At 39.7% G+C, this 22,500-nt stretch overlaps 1 protein-coding gene across 2 annotated transcripts in view; it reads left to right on the top strand.

Moving 5' to 3' along the window:
• LOC138010857 (coadhesin-like) overlaps nucleotides 1-22,500 on the top strand; it is a 42,810-nt gene that overhangs the window by 16,000 nt on the left and 4,310 nt on the right. For both annotated transcript variants that reach the window (XM_068857884.1, XM_068857885.1), the window contains exons 9-27: nucleotides 503-667; nucleotides 2,205-2,384; nucleotides 2,976-3,146; nucleotides 3,664-3,834; nucleotides 4,975-5,145; nucleotides 6,667-6,687; nucleotides 7,401-7,424; nucleotides 8,376-8,933; nucleotides 10,578-11,141; nucleotides 12,172-12,723; nucleotides 13,950-14,114; nucleotides 15,420-15,587; nucleotides 16,028-16,149; nucleotides 17,276-17,417; nucleotides 17,650-17,709; nucleotides 18,634-18,724; nucleotides 19,373-19,554; nucleotides 20,580-20,862; nucleotides 21,001-21,496. In XM_068857884.1, coding sequence (XP_068713985.1) covers nucleotides 503-667; nucleotides 2,205-2,384; nucleotides 2,976-3,146; nucleotides 3,664-3,834; nucleotides 4,975-5,145; nucleotides 6,667-6,687; nucleotides 7,401-7,424; nucleotides 8,376-8,933; nucleotides 10,578-11,141; nucleotides 12,172-12,723; nucleotides 13,950-14,114; nucleotides 15,420-15,587; nucleotides 16,028-16,149; nucleotides 17,276-17,417; nucleotides 17,650-17,709; nucleotides 18,634-18,724; nucleotides 19,373-19,554; nucleotides 20,580-20,862; nucleotides 21,001-21,496 — 4,286 coding nt within the window. The remainder of the gene's footprint in view (nucleotides 1-502; nucleotides 668-2,204; nucleotides 2,385-2,975; nucleotides 3,147-3,663; nucleotides 3,835-4,974; nucleotides 5,146-6,666; nucleotides 6,688-7,400; nucleotides 7,425-8,375; nucleotides 8,934-10,577; nucleotides 11,142-12,171; nucleotides 12,724-13,949; nucleotides 14,115-15,419; nucleotides 15,588-16,027; nucleotides 16,150-17,275; nucleotides 17,418-17,649; nucleotides 17,710-18,633; nucleotides 18,725-19,372; nucleotides 19,555-20,579; nucleotides 20,863-21,000; nucleotides 21,497-22,500) is intronic.

Below are 22,500 nucleotides of genomic sequence, written 5' to 3'. Positions count from 1 at the left end.
CTCGCTTTGAAACGCAAAATTCAAAAGAATATTTTACCTTCAACGAGGCCAATTTGCAATCAAACAAAAGAATACTAAAATGGCGGCCATTTTGGAACAAGGTGTATAGCGATATCCAATTTTCCGGGAAATGAAAAAGTGAAACTCACCATCTCAAAAGAAGTCCTTTCTTATTTGTTAAAACAAAAACAAAAAACTGACAAAAAAAAGAATACTTTTGGCCTGTTGAACATAGCACGACAAGCAGGAACATAATTTGTCTGCGTAGCTGGCGGAATATTTTCACGCCTCACCGCGAAAGCGAGGAGCAGCGGACCCGCAAGTGAAAATCCCAAAACTACTCTTTACCATAACATTCTCGGCCAAAACGCCCATGTTGAAACTCCCGTGATAAAACAACCCGCCCAGCTGCGCGGGCTAGAACAGGATGTAATCACATCTACCAATTAATTCTTTCTACCTTTTATTATTGAAATTTTATTTCCTGTCCTTCGGAAACTAGGAGACGGAGTGTGGACTCAGTGGACTGCCTGGGCACAGTGCAGCAAATCATGTGATGGTCAAACAATGCGATCTAGAACTTGTGATCCACCAGCTGCTCACGGAGGCCTTGACTGCGTAGGACAACCCAGTGAAACGAACATGTGCAATGTAGGAAAATGTGACAGTAAGTACATGAATTCTTCCTTTTCGCGACTTCAGAGACTGTGAGTTCCTAGGAGTCCATAACCAGTAGCCTACAACTCCAAATACCAGGTCTATGTAACGAGATTTTCATAGATCAAGCCATTTTTGGACGACTTCTTAAATAAAAAGATTTGGTTTACACCAATGACCATTCTCAATCCCATGGGTAACAATTTCTAATGCACGACTTGTGATTAGCTGGAAAGGTGTGGTTTCGCTGAAAATCAATCTAGTAAAAGTCACTCGGTCTCCAAAAACGCCGTTCCACAAATACAATGAAGTTGTACGCTCCTAGTCATGAGATCCTGGATATATAGTTGTTAATTATTCTATGAAGGCGCGCTGGATATGAAGTGATAGATGACGCGCCGAGTTGGTTATAATTATTTCTTATACAGTAAGCCCGAGTAGAATAAACTCCAGGATCAAAAACTCTTCCTCCAAAGGAGCGATTTCTGCCTCGGTCAATTCCGTTCCAAAACGGCTTTCGTCGGCCTTTTTTTTCTCAGAGCTGCAAAATTATTTTCAGCTCGCCTTATTGCTGCCGCGTTCCTTAGGTAAAGCAGGAATGTAGACTGATAGCCTGTGTCCGGCGAGCCAATGAAAATGTTGGAAAACTGATACCCGTATTTCAGTTTTTAATAAAGTCCAATATTTAAGACACATATTTGGGGTAGCCCATGAAGATTAGAAGGAACAAATATGGCTGATCCGTTGGCTCGGTTTACGCTCAATTGTTTCTCCCACATGTTTTTACCGACGTCCGGTGGCTCAGAGTTGGTTGGGTATCGAACTTTCCTTTTGGAGACCGCATGCTCACACTCCTGGTCGGAACAATATCCAGTTTATTTAAAATAACTTAGGAGAAAGTGCATCCTTTTCATCTGCAAATGGTTCTAAAAGACTCCCAAGTATTCACGGATAAGGACTATAAACCGTGGGCCGCGTTTCACAACCCTTCCTTTTAATCAAAATTTTGGGACGTTAGTGTGTGTGTGTGTTTGGGGTACGGGAGGAGGAAGGGCGGGGGGAGGAACCTCCGGTGTATGTGGGGTACGGGAGGGGGGGGAACCTCCGGTGTTGATAATCTATCTCTCATAGAATTGTTAGCCGCCATGAAAGTGATGTGATAGGTGCGGCCAAGTTATATCTCCATTACTATTATCTCATAAATAATTAATTTTCAACAAGAAAGGCTGGCTAAAATAAACTCCGATCTCATCTATTTTACGGCCCTTTGTTGTGTAGCAATAGCTGTTGTTTAACATTAAAAGGAAGACAGATAAACTTGGCATATCTCTTTGCCTCTTTAGTAAAAAGGGTTATGAACAATCATTCCAACCTTTCAAAGCGATTCTTGCAATGACTGTTATTTCTTTTCATAACAAATATGTACTTGACACACTTTCGCTTTGGACAAGTGAACTTGGGAATGACCTCTTATGTATGGCCCTGCTAGAACATAGTGGATGCGCTATTTGTTAGTCCTTTTTATTTATTTATTTTTATTACACTAGATATCACCCATGGCAACTGGTCTTCTTGGGGGGTTTGGGGAGCATGCAGTGCTTCATGTTTCCCTGGAGGAACGCGATCTCGATCTCGCACCTGCACAAACCCTCCACCCCAGAACGGAGGAAACAACTGCACTGGGGATTCGATAGCAACTGAGGCATGCAACAACCATTCTTGTCCAAGTAGGTAACTTAACGAGCAAGCCACGTATTTTCCCGTACTTAGTGCTGGTGGAAAGCAAGATTCGTATCATGACTGACTCCACATTTTTTTTGCATCTGCTTTGTAATTGAACAAAAGGGAACTAACGCAGAAGTATTTTTAAGCGACGAACGGAAGGCGGAGGTCGATTTTCCAGACCTCTGACAAGTGACCTCAAGTTATTCAAAAAATTTCCACTTATATCCAGAAATGCACGCATTAAGTTTTACATTAATTGCGTCATCGGAAGAGATGATTCTTGTCTAGTGTCGAATTTTAGATCGTAGTCTTAGCAATTGGAAAAAACTCAAGCAATTAGAAACGAGAAAGATCGACCTTACAAACGCACCAATCACAACTTTCACAGATTTGAAAATCTTGCTATTTTCCTTCAGAAAACTGTAGTAAGCACTACTCAGTCAAGTGTCACTGAAACCTAAATGGCGGCAGTATAATGGGAAGTCGTCCGTTGAAAGTTGAACTTCGAAGTGTGCATATTTATAAATAGCAATTTATTAATTTTTGGACTCCTGCCTAAAGCTGACAAGATTGTAATACTTGCTGTTTCTTAGTCGACGGAAAATATGGAAATTGGAATCAATGGGCAAATTGCAGCGTAACATGTGGTGCAGGAACAAGGCTTAGACGACGAGCCTGTGATAGCCCAGCTCCGGCCCACGGTGGCAACACTTGCCAGGGACCAAGTGCTGATATAGAAGTGTGTAACCTGACCCCTTGTCCAGGTGAATTACCCTTTTGCTACTAAAATAAAATGCAAATCGAATAATGTCAGCCAGAAGAGTTCAATTTTCCATGAAAAATGTGTGCCACGACCATTTGTTCGGGCTAATTATCTCTTTGGACATTTTGCTGAAAATCGAGCGCTTTTTCTTCTCTCTCTCTGTAAATGGGATAATGTAATTGTAGAACTCTTCAATTGGCAAGAGCCATGTATTAAATAGACCGTTGACGGTCGACTTTGGCTCAGAATGTCCTCCGCATTCCCCAGAAAGCACTGGATTTGACAGCGGGAAAAACGTTTGTTTCACTCCAGGTTTCATTTTAATGCGTACAATTTAAACTGCGATCGTGCCAGCTAAGAGTTTCATTGGAAGAACGCCTTTAGCGGGAATCACTCGCTGACAGGATAAGCCAGCTCAAGGTGGTAAAGTTGTTGACTTCAATGCGAAACATTTTTTCGCTGATAGCTCCTTTTAAAATCATTTTTGTCTGACATATTCTTCGGTATTCCTGTTTCAGTTAATGGTAATTGGTCAACCTGGACCGACTGGTCACAATGCTCAGCAGGCTGTGGTCCGGGAAAAGAATATAGAATTCGTGTATGCGACAGTCCACCGCCAGCATATAACGGATTGAACTGCTCTGGTCCGAACGAGGAATCTCGAGATTGCAACCTAATTCCCTGTCCAGGTGCGATTGAAGAAGCAGTATTTAAATTGACTTTCCAAAGATTACAAAAGGCCAAGCCCTTCCATCACGGGTGCCAGACGTCCATTTCATAAAGCGTCGATATGCGATGAAATGGGGACCCTCAGTGAAGGGTTTTATCTATTTTTCGAGTGGCTGCGGCTATGGTATTTAGCACAAGCAATATCTTAAGCGGTTATTTCGTTGCGGTCCAATCAGAATCGTTGTGGTCATCAGACCCAATCTGATTGGCCATTATTTGGCAGGATTCATATTCTAAGTTAAGATAATACTATAAGCTGATGGTCCAAGGCCAACTTAGAGAGGTTAAGGACTTCTGCTGATGTTCAAAGTAGTATGCCAATAATATCGACGATGACAAACACTACGCTGACAACGATATGTGGTTGATAATGATAGTTCGTTAGTATTTATCATGCTCTTCATTTTCACCCACTCGACAAAACAAAAAGAAAAGTGTGCATATTCAAGCTTCATTTCCAAAGGGGGTAGCAATTTGTTGTCCAGCATTTCCTTGTTTATAAGTATCTACATCAACGTTGCCACCATAATCGACGAGTACGCTATTAAACAAAAGACTACCTTTCTGCCACCTATTTCTTTCGCTTTGGGGTATCAAATCCAGGCTACTAAACTGCTGCAAGACGTCGTAACTTTACTTTAGTCTTCCGCTCCCATTTCCAACATCATAGTCAATTGCTATCGACACCATTATGGTTACTAGAATTATGAAGACAATAAACATTTCAGTAGCCCATGAGTAGGAGCTTGCCTCTCCCATACAAGCCCTATGAGTCAACCTTTGCGCATACCGTTCTATTTTTAAAACCCCACGAGTTCTTCGGCCCTATGCCCCATTGGGGGCAATAAGGACTAATATATATACGGGTTCTTCTGCTCTGCACGCACTGTTTTAAATGGCCAATCAGAATAAATTCATTGTCTAACGAAGACAAAAATAACAAAAACAATGTATGCAAATTGATGAAAATTTATGTAAATATGAGTCTCATCCTGAAGGGTTAGTTCTAAAAATAGAAAGACACGCGCAAAGATCGACTCAAGGATATAGTGCATATGGAGGCTCTACTTCGTGGTCTCCTGACATTTGTATTACTTTAGTGGACGGTGACTGGTCAGCGTGGTATTTTACTCCATGTAAACCATCATGTGGAAAAGGCAAGCAAGACCGAATAAGGAATTGCACAAATCCACCACCCTCCAATGGAGGAAATGACTGCTTTGGAAATGCAACAGAGTTCGACTTGGACTGCAGCAACGGTCCTTGCCCAAGTGAGTTGCGTTAATGTTGGTTCATTAATTTGTTATTGTATTTGTAACCAGGGCAAGGAAGGTTTCAGTTAACGTGAATTAGACCGTCTATTTCGTGCCTTGGTCTTACCGAATTCCACTTATGGCTTGTCTGTCTATGATGCCGTAGGCTCAGATTCACGGTCATACAAAATTTTCTAGAAAGGTGTTTTAAAAGGAATTATACATCTAAGAGAATTGACATTCGAGAACTTTTGGAAAAGGCAGATTGGAATTAAGCTCTTTAAGGTACGTTCGGTTGACCCTGACTACCTGCCCAGTAATAATATTCCAAAAAAGGAAGAAATAAAGTATCATATTAGGAACAGAACTGCTTATCATGATCAACCGCAAATAAATTCTGAGAGATTTAAGAATGTATTAGGGAATAGGCTTCTTTTTAAATATGATTTTTGAATAGTTTATTTCTTAATTTTTTTTCGACATTTTCAAATGTAACTTAAGGTATGTCTTTTATCTTAAGAGAAATAAAGATGATTATGATTATGATTATGATTATTGTTACTATTTATTTATACCATAGTTCATATAAATGGACTGGTTGGTTATGAAACTCTGGAAACTTTAAAAGCGAGAACATTATAGTTGCACTTCATGTTGACATGACCATGACCATGCACAGTCTTTTATCCTCGGTTCGCAACTGAGTGTGAATAAATCAATCGAAACCTTCGATTGGCTTTCATTTAGAAAAAAGGGTGTGTTTTGTGCATGGTCGGGGCTAAATTAGCAAACAAAAACATAAAACAAAGAAACTTGTTGAGTTTCATAACCATCTCGATATATTAACTATGTTTATACCACTTAAGTTCCTTTTTTTTTTTACAGTATAGTCTTATCATACACATAATACTTGGAGCTCCGCCGTTATTAAGAGCGAAATCAGCACTTTAAGTGAACGTTTTCTCAGATCGCCTAATTTCACGTGCTCGATGCTTTTTGTGAGAGAGATTTTCCATTGGGTTTACTAGAAATGGCAAAGGTAAAAGGGCAGGCTGCTACTTGTGATGAAAGCATGAAAATTCTCTTCTTCTAACTTGTCCTGTTTCTTTGAGAAGTAATTTGATACCAGGTCCTAACAGGGACGAAAAGATCCTAAATCAATCAGGTTTGTTTGGCTTTCGGCAAAATGCCTATGTCAGCCTAACGTTTGCCGTAAACGTAACGCGAAAGTGTCACGCATCCCCTACAAAAAGTTTTGCGAAATCTCCCTATGGTCTAACTTTTGATTGACTAAGAGAAATGCAGTTTTCAAGTGACATAGTGCAGAAATTCAGTGCAAAAGAGGTCATAAACCAAACTCAATGGTCAGTGATGCAAAGAAACTCACAGATAGCTAGTCAGTGATTGAAGTGCGGGCCGTGGATGTCGCAAAATTTGGATGAGTGATTCAAAATACGTGATACGCGCGCTGCTTGTCTCATGTATATTATGAATAAGTAATAATATGATTTTCTTTTTTTTTTGTTGTTTAATGAACAGCTCCACCAACCATAGAGCCACGTAAGTTATCTTAAGATTGCTCACTTTGAGATTTAAAATAAGTGGTCTTTACTTTGTTTATAATTATATAAAGCAATTTTTCTCCTGGTTTTGCGATCGACTACAGTACGATCCGTAGACAACCGGAAGTTGTCTCAAAATTACCACTTGGTGAAGCAATTGCCCTCTTGTTTATTTATTGTTTATTTTGTTTTGTTGCATTGCTTTGTTTCTTGTTGTTGTTTGTTGCTGATGTTGCATCCAATTGGTTACCTGTGATTTGCAAGGGTCCGGACTAATCATTGTGATTTGGGCTAAATGCATGGTATTTCTTATGCTTTTGAATCAATACTTTCCAAAATTATGAAACGAACTAATATGCTGACAATTACACGTATAGACACAATTTTACGACGGTCAAAACTATTTAGTACTCTTATTTCAGCTTTTAGTATGCATGTCTTCTCCAGGGCCTTAGCCAGTATGAGGCAGTCCAAGGCACACTTGCCTCAGTCATTTTTTTCGTGTTTGTTTTTGTTTTGTTTTGTTAATACTGCGGGACCTCAGGGCTGTCTTTAAATGCAGGCATAAAAAAACACCGTAAACAGGTACCTATGAGGAGAAGTTAGCCATGGACATTGCATCAGTCATATTTTTTTCTGGCTACAGCAATGCTCACTCAATCAATTTGAAGAAACGTTTTTCTTATGAAATGCACTTTTTTTTTTTGACAGCATCCACCTCACCGCCTGTCCAAGGTAAGTCAGTTTTGAATATGGCTCACTATTAAATCGAAGCCTTATAGCTTTGGACGTAAAAATTAAATACGCTATAAACTGTGTCTTGTTTGTCTCGCAATGATGTCTATCTCATTTTTACATGGGATTCCGTCAAGCTTCGTTGCCAAAGCAGTCGCATATGGTAATTAGTCACATGCTACTGCTTGTCACTGGAGATGAGCCCCGTTGCCTGGGTCTCGGATGAAGAAACGTGACTCGCAGACGTTGCTGTTTTTCACTGCTGTGGGTGTTTTCAGTCTCTTATGTTATGACGTGACCTTTCCGTAAACGGTAGGCAAGAAAACTATCATGATCAGCAACCTTCCTGAACAATCTTAGACGCCTTGTTTAAAAGAAAACCACAACACCAATCCCGTGATCTGACTGGCCAAAGCATACTCTCCCTGAGTAGTGATAGATCACCAAAAAAGAGCGATAAAATCAAGGTTTTTTTTAGTAGAACATCAAAAGTTAAGGTATCTCAAAAAAAATCTCAGTCATGCAGACAAATTGTGACGCGAACGGCAGGTGAGCTATTTTCCCTTCTACATGTAACTTGTCTTCACACAACCACATTTATATTCTTAAGTATCTTTTCTCCATTAGAGATGATTAGTATAAAAATCTGGGAGACACCACTGCCCGGCCACGCGATATGTTTTCTTCCGGTTGCCGTCCGCGTCTCAAAAACGCGCGTGCTTAAGCTCCCAAAGCTTCCCAGTATCTGTTGTCTCAAAGACTTGGTGAGTTAAAGTAATCTCATAATGTTCGCACACTGAGTTGGTTGATTGTTTTGTCGGTAGATTTGGAAACCCTGGATTTCATTAATGCAATATCGCATTGACGATCTTGTGCTCGCATGAAAGTCTTTTGGGCTAAGTGAATTAGTTTTTTCTCCTTTTAAAGTTTAGTTCTTTACTTTATTCTCAGATGATAACATCCCACTACTGGACATCGTGTTTGCCTTGAGCGCAACATCAGCAGACTCGTTCCAAATATATAACGAAATGAGAAAGCACATAAATACATTCATCAGCACATACGGCAGCAGGAAAGTCCACTATAGTATGATCATTTACGGTAACCTACTGCAGAGGGTGATCAACTTTAATCATACCTTCCCTCCAAGCATAGATGACCTGAAAAATGCAATAAACAAGCAGGCTCCATTAACTGGACCACCAGTTTTACGAAATGTCCTTCAAGAAGTCCAAAGGATTTTCAATGAGATACCAGCACGTCCAAATGCCAAGAAAGTTCTTGTCCTTTTCACTGACAACAATTCTCCGAGCGACAATGAGGCCACCCTGACGGATGCCGTGATACCTTTGGAGAGCAACAAGGTTTTGGTGATTAGTGTAGCCGTGGGAAATGTTGACAGAGAAGAGTTGCTAACCGTTTCGCCGAATCCGCTCGACGTCCTGTCCGTCCAGCCAATGGTCAATTCTGGCGCGTTGTCTAAACGCATAATGGACAGGATTTTGAGACGTAAGTCCAGTTGTCAGAGCCGGATACTAAAAGCGGCGGTGTCTTGGCATTTTAACCTTGCCAGTAATTGCTAAAACATCTTAAAGTTTGTAATAAAGCAGACAAAGGAACACTGGGTTTTTTTTGATACTAAGAGCTGTAAGACAGTTTTGTTGTGTGTAGCTAAGGACGGAAAGGACAAAGAAAGATTGAAACTCGCTTGTTTGCTTGTTTGCTTGCTTAGTAAAGTCAAACCAACGTTAACCATGATGCTTTGTGTTGTCGTTGATAAGTTGTTTACATTTTTGGAATCCGGGGTAATAATCAGTAATTGTATAATTAAATAAATGATTATTGAAAATTATTTGCGCTGATTGGTTGCACTTGAGGTGTTAATAAGTGACAACCATCTTAGCGGTTTTTTTTTTTTTTTCAAAAAAATCCGCAAGCCGTTTTATCGAGGTGATAGGCGAAGAAATTGTTTTAAAGAGAATGCATGTTTTTCAAAGAATCACCTATGTAATTATACTAATACACTACACCTTATTCCAAAATGGCCACCATTTTAGTATTATTTTATTTCCATGCAAATTGGCCCTTATGGCCTCGTTCAAAGTTAAATATTCTTTTGAATTTTACGTTTAAAAGCAAGGCCATAAGGGCCAATTTGCATGGAAACAAAATAATTCTAAAATGGCGGCCATCTTGGAGTAAGGTGTATTATTGGAAAGACCTTAAATAACATTGACCACAACAAGGTTTTTTGAGCCCGCGAGACTGAGTACCCCCAGCAAACCATTGCTTTACCGAAAATCGGTGGTCAGCAACCTTGTTCTGGTCATTGCTGTCTAAGGTCTTCCGTATCATTCACTTTAACGCTCGGTGAATATCGGGTGAGTAAAAACTTCGACTTTGTCTCTGCTTTTATTCACCGATATAGACCGTATTCATAAATGACGGCTTAGTAATTAATCTTTTGTCATTATGCTAATCATCCTCACTAGCCTCGTTAGCACGAACAAAATTCAAAGAATTTTTGCTCCAAAGTGAGGCTACTGAGGATGATTAGCACAAAGACAAGAAAGACAAGAGAATAATTGGTCGCCATTTTTGAACACGGTCTATTCACCTCGCTTTTGGCGAATAATTGTTTAATATTATTTACTAGTTTGGATCTTGCATCTACAACCTGCACTTCTGGATTATTATTATTATTGTTATTATTATCATTATTATTATTATTATTATTATTATTATTATTATTATTATTATTATTATTATTATTATTATTATAATACGGACTATAATTGTTAATATCATTTCTAGCATTTTAGTTTCAGCATGTTTTTTTTTCTTAATTACTTTTCTTAAAATTTAAATGATGGGTGCATGAATTATTTAATGAAAAGAAACTATCTTTAGCAGAGAAACTAGTCTAAGATAGTGGTTAGAATCGTTAGAGCTAGGCTTACTGGGTACACGCATTGAATTTGTTTGAGAAAGCGGTCAGACAGTTACTGCTGAGAGCTAGTTGTCGTTCAATTAGAACTTGCTCTTAAATACTGACATAAAAGGAGAGGTTCCGGCTAGTGTACTAGAATGAAGACGATGTCTCGAAAGTAAATGAGTGGATTAATCATGTTATATATTTCGTTTAATTTCTAGGCGACATCCCATTGATTGACATTGGTTTTGCTCTTAGCGCAACCTCAAAGGACTCGCAGAATGCATTTAACTTCATGAAAGACACTATTAGGACAATTATTGAGCGATACGGAGTTGAAAGGGTCAAGTTTAGTGTAATTGTGTATGGCGAAGTCGTGACAACACAATTTGGCGATTTCAAGTTCAACTTTACCCAAGAGTATCTCATAGAGGAAGTAAACGCACTTAAACCACTTCCAGACAACCGGAATCTTGACGGAGCTTTGGCGCAAGCGGAGAGCCTTTTCAGAACAAAAGCGAGACCAAACGCGAAAAAGGTTTTGGTCGTGCTGACGGACAACGTCGCCAAACCGGACAGTTCAGTTGAACTCCTGGTCTACACTTCTAAGTTGAGGAAAGGGGACGTCTTAATTTTGAGTGTTGGCCTCGGTAGTGAGTCTAAGCAAATTGGGAACCAGATGAGTTCCGTTGTATTTGCTTCCCGAGATTACGTTGATGTGCCTAGTTATACGTCGGAAAGGGTTGTGGTTGTAGCTGAAACCATCATGACCAAAGCACTGGAAGGTAAGATCGATTAAGCGGGGAAAAAAAAGGACTAATGAATCTCTCGCTTGTTTTGCCTTGAAGGGAAATCGTCCCTTCCCGTCCCGTCTCTTTCAAATCAATTTGATGAGTAAATTTTTTTTTGTTTGTAATTCCAATTACAACAAATAGATCCGGTTATGGTCAGGCGCCCAAATCACGCTTTTTTGTTGCCTAACTATAACAAGACAACCAGTAAACGCCAAAAACTACAAAATGGCGGCACCCTATGAATTAAGCTACAAGCGAACACGATTGTGAAATTGCTGAATGTGTTTTCGTTTGTTTTCCAGCAAAATTTACAACGGACTAATAGATTCGAACTGGGAAGACATTGGGGTTGGTCTGCGGCTACTGCAACTAAGTTACATACAAGGAATTCGAGGCATTTGAAAGACCGTTTATATTAACGATATGTCTTTTGAAGGTTCTTGAGATCAAAAGTAGTTGTTTTCAACAGAAGCGAGACTCCTTTCTTTCAAACTTCGAATATCAACGATATACTATCCAGATTTTTGTCAAACTTGGCGCAAGTGACATTCATGCACAGGACATTAAAAAATGCAATAAAAAGCTGGGCCCACCATACTTGTTTTCGTGCTGCATGCCTTTAATCTAATTGTTTTGTTACCGATAATTACGCGAGAAGAGTTCGAAACTTGATCAACCAAAAAAATTATGACTTTATAGCAAAAGCTACTGAATAATACTGAAAAGTTGAGCCGACTTGTTTGTGCGGGCTATAATCTTTCAGTAAAGTGATCTCAACCTTATTACTAACTGCTCAGCCTAGAAGTCGATAGTCGATTGCTTTCTTTGCAAGTAAAGAAAAAAAAGATGAAAACATCAGAAATTAATAATAATAATAATAATAATAATAATAATAATAATAGTAATAATGATGATGATGAAAACTGTAAATTGTGGCCCAAATTAACAATGTAGTTTTCTATCTTTATAGCCCTTTTGAATGTTGTTCCAGCTTTTCAAAGATTTTTTGTTTTCATTTCAGTTAATCTGCCATTGATCGACCTGACGTTTGCTCTCAGTTCAACATCACTTTCATCCACGGATACCTTCGATCTAATGAGGAATACCATCAAAAGTATTGTTAACAAGTACGGCATCGACAGAATCCATTACAGCGTCATCGTCTTTGGGTCTATTGCCACACCGCTCATCGACTTTTCCACCAATATCCCTGATCAAGACGACTTAATCCGCAAGATCACTTTGCTCAAAAGCTTGTCTGGACAGCCAGACCTAGTTTCGGCTCTGCAAGAGGCAAAGCGAGTGTTTGAAATGAAGGACGTGCGACCAAATGCCAAGAAGGTTCTTGTTGTTATAATGGATGAAGACTCCGACAGCAATAAGAACGAATTGAATGAAGTGGTTCAAGTCCTCAGAAACAAGAGTGTTTTAGTGATTGGCATCAGTGTGGGTTCTTCGACAAACCCAACAGATTTTGGAATTATTACAAGGGAGGAAAGAGATATAATTCCCGATGGTGTCAACAAGAACAAAGATGAGTTGGCAAAGGAAATCATCGACATCATTTTACGAAGTAAGTTCATCATTATATTCTTTTGCGCTAGGACACAAATATGTGTATTTCGTGATTTAAGGGCAAAAGTGATGTTTTGAAAGTTCTCAAGCGGCTCGTGCAATTTAACAACTTTCAAAACATTGCGAGAGACCATAAATCACGAAATGCACGAGCAAGTTCATACGATTTTTTTTTTATTATGTACTCAACAAAATCACTTCATCGCTTTGTTTCCATAGAAACGTTCGCATTGCACTCTATAACCTATTTATGCATTCGTCATTGACCAATCAGAAACGCAATATTTTGTTGAATATATAATAAAGTCATATCGTGAATGACAAATTTCTTCTTAAATTATTAAATCATCTGTTGCTCCTTCCAAGAGTAAAGTTATCCCGAGTCCACAGTCCAGAAGTTTTTGTATGCAGAATCTGAAATCTGGGCTTTTGAATCTGAAATCCAGGCCTACGAATATAAAAACCCACTGAAAGATAAAATCTGGCCAAGTCAGGAATCCGGGATCTAGATAGAGGAATGCGGAACTAAGAACGAGGAATATGGAATCCATCTCTCTTGGATGTCCTTAGATGGGGCCATATGGTGTCAGTGGTGGCACTAAAACGTTGAAGAAAAAAAGCGCACTCGAGTGGATGAGAGTTTTTGAGTCCCGACGTGATGAAACTGCCTTCGACGAAAACCCTGTCCGTTTGAAGAACTCGATAACGTCAGTTCTTGATCGTTTTTTTTTTTTTTGCCTTCGTTGAATATGACGCAGAAACCGACTAAATATGAACCAGGTTCCTGCAATACTTGACCGTTACTTCAAAGCGAAAGCTGGCAAGTCCTCGTCAAGTAACCAGTAACAACAGAAAACTTTTCAGTTCCGGAGATCGCGAATTTGTGGAGTACTAGGTGCGTAAGCTGAGAGAAGAAGCTAAATTATAGGAAAATTGTCAAATAGTTTTGATCAAATTGTCGACAGTTATCATTTGTAATTTGTCTTTCATTTGTGTTTTGTCTAAATTTGGACAATTTTCCACATTTTCATTTCAATACAAAGACGTTTTAGTGTCCTCTTAAATTTTAGTTGTTGAGAAAGAAACCGTTCCTTAAGTTTATAGCTACCCTTGATCAAGTCGCCGTTGAACAAAAGCAAAAATAAAGCATTTGAATAGAACGATAGCTTGAGGCCTTCTAACATTTTATTTCGTACCAAGAATATTTTCTACTTTGAATTTTAGCTTCTGGGTTATCTGAATGGTCGCCGTGGGATGCATGCCCTAAGACTTGCAGTAATCTTGGCAAAAAAGAATTTCAACGCCGCACACGCTTCTGCAGAATTGAACAACTGGGATGCTTTGGAATCTTGGAGGAATTTAGGGAATGTAACATTAAAGATTGTGAAGGTGGGTTGTTGCATCGTATTCTGCTTTATTTATGAATAACTGGATTAAATGATCGATCTAGAAAGTCTGTCGAACGGTTTTGACAATTAGTTGATCAATAAGTTTATTGATTGATTGATTGATTGATTGATTGATTGATTGATTGATTGATTGATTGATTGATTGGTGGATGGATGGATGGATGGATGGATGGATAGATGGATGGATGGATCGATTGATCGATCGATCGATCGATCGGGCGGCCGGTCGGTCCATCGATCAGTCGGTCGGTGTCTGTCGGTCGTTCAGAAGGTCGTCGGGTCGATCGGTCGATTGATTGATCGATTGATTGACTGACTGATTAATTGATTGATTCGATAAAAGGGTTAGTTTCTAAAAAACAATGTGGTGATGCGTCGGTGGGAGAGAAAACGAAAGTTTGGTTTTATCATTCGAGTTGACAAGGGTTAATAAACTACCGCACCAAAGATTTTGTGATTTGATGTTTTGAATTCGCGAGTCTGAAAACTGGTCATGCCATGCTATATTCCCTGGTATAAGTAACGCTCTAGTGATTTTAGTTTTCATGTGTAAGTTGATATTTGATGGTTTTATTCTGTACTATACTAGCCATGTATTATTAGTCTTAGTTAGACCTTCGTCAAAGATTGATTGATCGATTGATTTATTAAACGAAAGCAGCGACTAGACAGTCGTCTAAATTTATTGCTTTCCAAGTAAGGATTTACTGAAGGGAATGTATCGTTATAACACCCTGCTCGCGGTGCTAGTGTTTCTGTCAGATGAGTCCTCCAGAAATGGAATTCTGCTCTCATGCAAACATCCTCAAACTTGTTGATTGTGCGCGTGAATGTTGCCTGCATCCTCGTGCTTATTCCTTTTATAGGGAAAGTTGCCTCATGAGCCCAAGGCTGTGGTTTTCTAATCGGTCAGACAAGAATTAAGTACTAAATATTGCATTGCAAAATAAGCTATCGCTGAAAATTTGAACCCGAAATACAAGATATGATTAAATGGCAAGCAATTCTCCCGTCGGGATTTTTATGGAAACGGTCCGTTTCCGTATTTTTTCTGTCTCTCGTTAGATTCAAGTAGCGCGGAACAGAAATAGTTTTTTAAAAGCGGAATTTGATTGTCTTTATCACAACTGTACAATCACAGCAAGCGGAACTTTAGTTTTACATTCTTACCATTCAAAGTTCGCTGAAAGAAGACAAAGATTACGAATGTTCAGCAAGCGGATAAGTGTTACCTTAATTGAACAAAACGTCAGTAAAGATTTTCTTATACAATTCCTTTCTGTAGGATGTGGGCAGAGAGGGCCTCTCAATGAATCAGAATATACAGCCTCTGGGTCCCAAAGAGGGACACAAGCTTTCGATGCCGCACTTGACACAGCAGACCCAAGCGCATCGCAAGTGGCCTGGTGCCGTAATGAGAATGATGCCGAAGGCTACCTACAGCTAAATTTAGGTAAGACAATGTTGTGTTGAAGCTCATAGCCATTCCATCATCGAAAGGTTTAGTTGAAAGGAGACGTATTTGACTGCAGAGGCTACGGAAATACAACGCGGAAGAACGTTCACAAAAGACGACCTGAAGTCTCGGTGTTGGCAGTAGCCCCAGTTCAACTTTGAATAAATAATATAGACTTTGATCGCAGCGGTTAACCCATATGGTAATATCCTGTCCAACATGTTCCAAAACACATGTTCCAAAGAACTTTGTCCCTGGATTTCAAATTTATCAGACTACTTTACGTCCGATACACTAAGATTTGTTTCCTTTCTTCCAATCATGGTCGATTGCACAAAGCTTCATTTTAAAAGATCTTTCCTTACAAGTCGACCACGTGGATGTTGCCTATTTGCTTTAAAATCTTTTTAAAATTTTGCTTCTTTTGAATATCCCAGGAGAACCGATCCGTGTCTATCAAGTTGCCACAAAGGGTGAAGAGCTGACAGGCACGCACTGGGTCACAAAGTATCGGCTGTTTTTGAGTACGGATGGTGAATCTTTCACTGAAATTCCTAAAGTAAGTTCTATAGCTATAGAGCATTAAATTCAATATTGGGGACGAGAGAGAACTGGAAGAACAATCCATGGTTTCACTCCCAAAGTAGACGATTTGTTTTATCTCCAAAATGTAAAAACATAATTTAAATTAAATAGAAAAAAAAAAGAATAAGAAGAATCTTACTATCTGCTGGTCCATCTGAGCACATATGCCTGATAGTGGCTTCAAAATCGCGTGGTCAGTGTGATATTTCAATCGATAATACGATGTTCCAATAAGAATTCGAATAGCGTTTAATTACCGGATGGCCAGTAAACGTTACTTCCCAGGCTAATGCTTCTTGATCATTTCATGGATGCCCTGAGATTTTTTCGGGTAAGGCCGGCGTCACATGGCATTTTATCAACTTAATCTTCTTTATTGTTACTGTCGATCTGTTGATACGTATTTCTACTTTGTTGCATCGCTTTGGAAAAAAAAAAAGAACAAAGACAAACGTTGTCTGGTTATTGACTTAGCAAATATGGAACATATCGATAAACAAACACAACTTGCAGTAATGAGGCTGCCTTTTCTTTTTTCTCAAGCGAGTGAAATTGCAGGTAATGCAGCGCTTTTAACGGTTTACTCTTACTAAAAAAATGGGCATTGAAATTGGTCAGTTTCTTCTACAGTGACTTATACAGCATAGAAATTAACTTACACAATCACCAGAACAGAATCAGACAATAAATTGCGCAGATCAAAAGCAACGAAAAGTCGTAGAGACTAGAGCAAGATAACACGTGGGGGAGCACGGACAATTTATTTCTTGAGTTCTGCTCCTTCCTGGATGGAAAGACGGAGCAATTGCGAAATTTTCTACCGCCACTCATTTAAAACTTAATTTATTAACGTTTAGTATAATTACTTATGTGATTAATAAACATTCTCTGCGCTGATTGGTTGCACTTGAGGTGATTATTACGCGATAATCACCTAAGCACTTTTTTGTCAAAATGGCCGCAAGCATGGCCCAATGCATATTTTTTTAAATAATCACCTATGTAATTATACTAAAACAATTATTCACCTTGCCTTCGACGAATAATTGTTAAATAATGAGCATTCGCTGATTCCTTTTTTGTCCTTTCTCGAATTGCAGGTTTTCCCTGGAAACAGGGACGCTACTTCTGTTGTTTTCAACGACGTAAATACCACAGAATTATATCAATACGTCCGCTTCGAACCCCTTACTTTCCAAGGGCAACCCTGCATGCAAGCGGCAGTGTTTGGGTGTACTGAAAGTAAGTACTCAGGCATTCAATGCAACCATCTTGTACTCAACTCAATCAACTCCAGAATCCGGTTTTTGCCGAGCCCACAAAATACCGAATTACTGGTCATTGCAAAATGAAAACAAACTAATTAATTCGGAAAGGACCTCTCCTTTTCTATAGATCAGCTGCAATTCTTAAAAGAAGTGCTTCTTCAATTCATATTCTTACTAATTCATCTCCTTTTTCTCTTGTTTCCCAGACAAAGTTCCGGAATCAGCTAGACCTGTCGCCGACCCACGTGATGCAGGAGACGGCATATGTGAGTAAAAAAAACAAATTAAGCTCTTCTTTACACACTTTTTTAGTTGGTCTTTCAACGCTGAGGCCCGGGTTGGTCGAAGTATGGTTAGCGCTAACCAGCGTTAAATACTATGGAAACCTATAGGTTTGACACCTTTTAACCAACGGTTAGCGCTAAGCAGGCTTCGAGCAACCGGCCCAAAACAATTATTTTCCTAGATCCATCGCAGACTATTGTTACGATATTTTCATTTTCAGTTACAGTGCACAGAAAAGTAAAAGAATCCTTTAAAATATGGAAACACCTTCCTGTCTTTATTTTTGGAAATTGGATAAATAGTTTTTAAAGGAATTAAAATTCAACAAACACTTTAAATGCTTTCTAATCACTACTAAAGTGCGCTAACAAGGTACAAGTTTTCAGGATTGAAATCCAGTTACGAGTCTTAGTCCACAAAACGATATTTCGCAGAGTTAAGAAGTACTCTAAGGGCGCTAAGTTTCCTTTTGTCAGAACTGGCCGGCCAGACCAGTCAGTTTGCAAACAAAATGCAACAGTTTGCAGAAACAATTGCGTGATAATCCCTCTCATTCTTCAAGAGGAGTATACATCATCCTCGAATTGTGTTAATTTGAAGGCGTTGTAGAGTCAGTCCTTCCAAATGCCCGGCCTGTTCGGTCAGTCCTGTCAAATGGAAAGCGTCCTTAGTCTCATTCGAAGAGAATTCATTTCCGAATTCATGTCTGCCTCCCCTTCAAAGCGAGTCTAAGTGCGAAGCTTTTGTTATGAAAATTAGTTTTCATTCATGTGTAAAGTAGAACTAATTACCATCACAAAAACTTCGCACTTAGACTCGCTTTGAAGAGGAGGCAGACATGAACTCGGAAATGGCCTAACAGCGAAATGAAACGACCTATAATAGTTTCGTTCTTTTTCTTCCAGTAATTGCACTATGGATACTGGCAGGAATTTTGACTTTCCTTCTCCTCACAGCCTGTTGTTACTATTGTTGCTGGCACGTATGTTGCGGAAGGTAATTATATAAGAGACACATTTAACGTTGGCTTTCTTAAAAATATATTTAAAATATATTAAAGTTGTTGGAGAAAATGTTTATGTAATCATTGTAAGAACAGAGTAACGTACACCAAGACCACATGAACAGAAATAATGGGTATAGCATGATTAGGTACGTTAATTTTGTTGAGGAAAAAATGCGAATTGGAAGTCATAATTGTCCTAATTCCAATGTCGAGCTTATATTTAAGAAAAGACATTAATTAGCGTCTCCGTTGGGAGACATATCCCGATTGATGTTCTAAATTAGTGTTTCTTTTTTAAGTGTATAAGCATTATTTGCGTTCTAGAGGTGATTTGCAACCGATGTGTAGCAGCACAGATAACAATTCTGCAATGTTCAATTGCTGGTGGACGAACAAAAGGAGCTAATGAGAGATCTTTTGTTTCGTCCTCCAACATGGCGGCGGTGACGTAACGTGAAAACCACGTATTTGCTCTTGCTGCTTTTGCGTTCGTCCTGACAAGTTTGTCCGATTATTACTGTTTGTCATGATATTGATCTTCTGAACCAGTAACATGATTAGGTAAATCAAGATAGTAAACCTTAGAAACACTCATGAATGCTCTCAACATATTTTCCATTGATTATCAATGCTTGTAGGGGAAAGAAAAAGAGAGGATTGGTCTACAAAGATACATCCCTTGAAGATGATGGTTACTTGATTGACGACGAGAAGAGATGGACATTGGGATCAACTGCTATGGCACCGATACCCAGAGCTCCAGAAGACGAGGTACAGGAGGTTACCATTGAGATGAAGGAAGACGATGCTCCACCATTAGGTAAGGGATCACTCTAACAGTATTTTAAAGTTATTTTGTCGGTTAGTTAATGATATTTACCAAGGAAGCTCCACTCACACGAAAGTGGTTTTCAGGGAGGTCCTACATATCATCGTATTGGAATTTAGAAATGGTGGTTTTTGACGAGAGGGGAAAACCTCTCGGAAAACAACAAACTTAACTCACCCGTGGCCACGAGTCCGAAATGGAGCCCAGGCCACATTGGTAGGAGGTGAGTGCAACTACCACTAAGCCATCTCTGCTCCTGTATCCCTGGGAATTAACTAAAGTGACCTCATTAAGATCATGTTGACCGTTTTTTGTGTGTGCTTAAAGGGGCACTGTCATGCTAAATTTGCTCTTTTTAGGTCAAAACTCGTTCAAAATCTAAAATAGTACTGTAGTTCATGCGGACAACATCCCTGGCAACCCACTGAGAAGATACGAAATATTTTTTTTTACAAAAAGAGCTGTTTGTATTTAATTTTGTGCAACTTTCTGAAGACACCGTCTCCAAACTCAATCCATTTCCATCCTCTCCATTCGTGGCTGCAATCAACAAGGAATAGCTTCAGTGCACTTTACTGGTTATTGGCAACAAAACTACAGCACTATTTTTTGCTCTTTATTGATGCAAAGATGTCTTTTAGTATTTTGAAGTTTGACTAAAATAGCGTGACACTTCCCCTTTAAGAAAAGCCTAAGTAGTCCAGCACATGAAAATATTTCGCAAAATGCTGCAAGTTAGGAGGCTGTGTGACCCGGTGGTTAGGGCGCTTGCCTCTGGATCCCGGGTTCAAGACCCGTTCTGACCAGTCCTTGGTTCAACTCCTCGGCTGCACTTGTAAATAGCAAACTAGTTTGCCTCCGGCCAGTTGGGACTCCTAATAGTTGTTATTGTAAACTTGCTCTGTTCTGTTGTTGTGTATCACTGGCCTCGAAAAACCCCTATGGGAACAGTCAATTTCCTGGCATATACAAAGTCTGAAAAACATGCAGCTAAGTACGTCTTGTTCTTTCATTAGGTGTAATCCAATTTGGCATTGAAACGGACGAGACCAAAGAAGAACACGTGACTGCCGAGGATGTGAAATCGGAGAAGCCAATGTACTCCCAAGATGCCTCCGTCGGGACGATCAGAAGTGGTTCCACCATGATGAGAATGAAGGCCCATGACAGCGCTGAAAGGCGAAAGCGAACCAAGAGCGAAGGTGATGCAATTGACGGCGATGTTCTTGCTACTGACTGGTCGAACCTTGACCATGAAAAGCAACAAGGGACTGCTTTTATCAATGATGCATTTGTGAAGTGAGTGCCCTGTGCTATGTATGTTTGCTTTCAATGTAATATTCACATGTGCAGACGTTTCGTTATTTTCTGCCGCAAAAAATAACTGAAAAGGAAATTTCCAATGAGATATGATGCCTCGGCTATTTGGTGTTTCAGGTCGCACGACGAATTTCTACAGCCTCCAGATTCGGCTTCCTTCCGAGGTCGTAGGCAGGATATGCGCCGTTCCGTGAGCGCAGACGAACTTGCGGCCTTAGACTATGACATGTTTGAAGACCGAAGGGGATCGCTTCACACAGCCACACTAGGACGTGATGGCTACATGAGAATGCGTCGGGCAGAAGGTGGATCAGCGGCGGGAACCGATGGTGGGTTAGAAATGGGAACTGTTGATGTGGCCATTGCAGGAATTCAGATACCAAGCACCTCCGAGGATGATCCAAGCCATATATACGACCTGGCTGAACAGGAAATCCATTTCACTCCGGATAACTCAGGCAGGAGTGTGTACCCCTTGGGAGACGGCGGTTACCATTCGGATGAGTGGTACACCCGAGGAGGCAGCGGGCCCGGTCAATTGAGGGAGGAAGGATTTCAGGAAATTCATGTTGAAAATGAACCTATCTACACAAAAATAACATTTGGTGAAGAGGTCAGTGGACATATATAGGTGTTACATTTTGATTTCTTTTGCGGCTTATTGCTAATCGCTAAGGCACGAGTTTTTCCCTGGTGAGGCCGAGGTATTGGCAGTGGCCAATAAGCATCAAAGTGTCGTAGCGGTCACGTTAAACAGCTTACAAACCCTTTATCAAAGTGCCGTGCTATAACCAACAACGGCATTGTCTTTCACATGCATGGCAAGGTGTTGTACGGTTGTGATGATATCACTCTAAGTTGGAGTCAAAAATATTTTTAAAGACTATCTTGGTAAAAAAGATGTCATTATATTCGCACGCCCGCACACGGATGCTAATTCGGTACATGTCAAAGAAATAGTCGTCAAAAATTTTGGAAACGTTGGGCCGACTTATCTAAATTTTTTGATTGCATCCCACAAAAACTCTGAAGTGAACCGCCGTGAAACCAATGGCAATAACCCACGATCGAAAACGTTTAGCCTGCAAACTAGTACCATAGAGTTCTTTCTTGGCTACTCGTGAGAATTTGAGGGTTATATCAAGATCACACCTTTTAAGCTGATCTGAATAATCTTTCTGAGTTTCACGTTTACGCGATCATCAGACAGACTTTAATGAAGAATATACCTCGCTTACTTTAAATATATACAGTGGTTGCTTAGTTAGTGAATCTGTTGTAATCTGACATCGATGTTAGCTAGGAAGTATTTGTTCTCGTGAAGGCATTTGGAAATTAATTCAGTTCTTTTGTTGAGGTTGCGTGCTTTCTGGGCTTAAATGATGTGGAGTTTTTCAGTTAGGCAAATATTGCATCGTTTGGAAATGTTGTTGTAGGCGCTTTCTGAAGAGATGATAGACCAGCTTATCTTGTAGTTTTCCTCGTTGTCCTTGAATTGCTAGATGTGCTTTGCTACTTCGGTGCGGCTAGCGAATTTTCTGTTGCGGAATGTTAGATTATGTTGCGTATGATCGTTGTTTGAATGTTCCTTCTGTTAGCCTGATGTAGTACTTTCCT

This window comes from Montipora foliosa, chromosome 7, assembly GCF_036669935.1.
Source record: "Montipora foliosa isolate CH-2021 chromosome 7, ASM3666993v2, whole genome shotgun sequence".
Classification (NCBI taxonomy): Eukaryota; Metazoa; Cnidaria; class Anthozoa; order Scleractinia; family Acroporidae; genus Montipora; species Montipora foliosa.
This window is presented reverse-complemented; position numbering and strand designations above follow the sequence as displayed.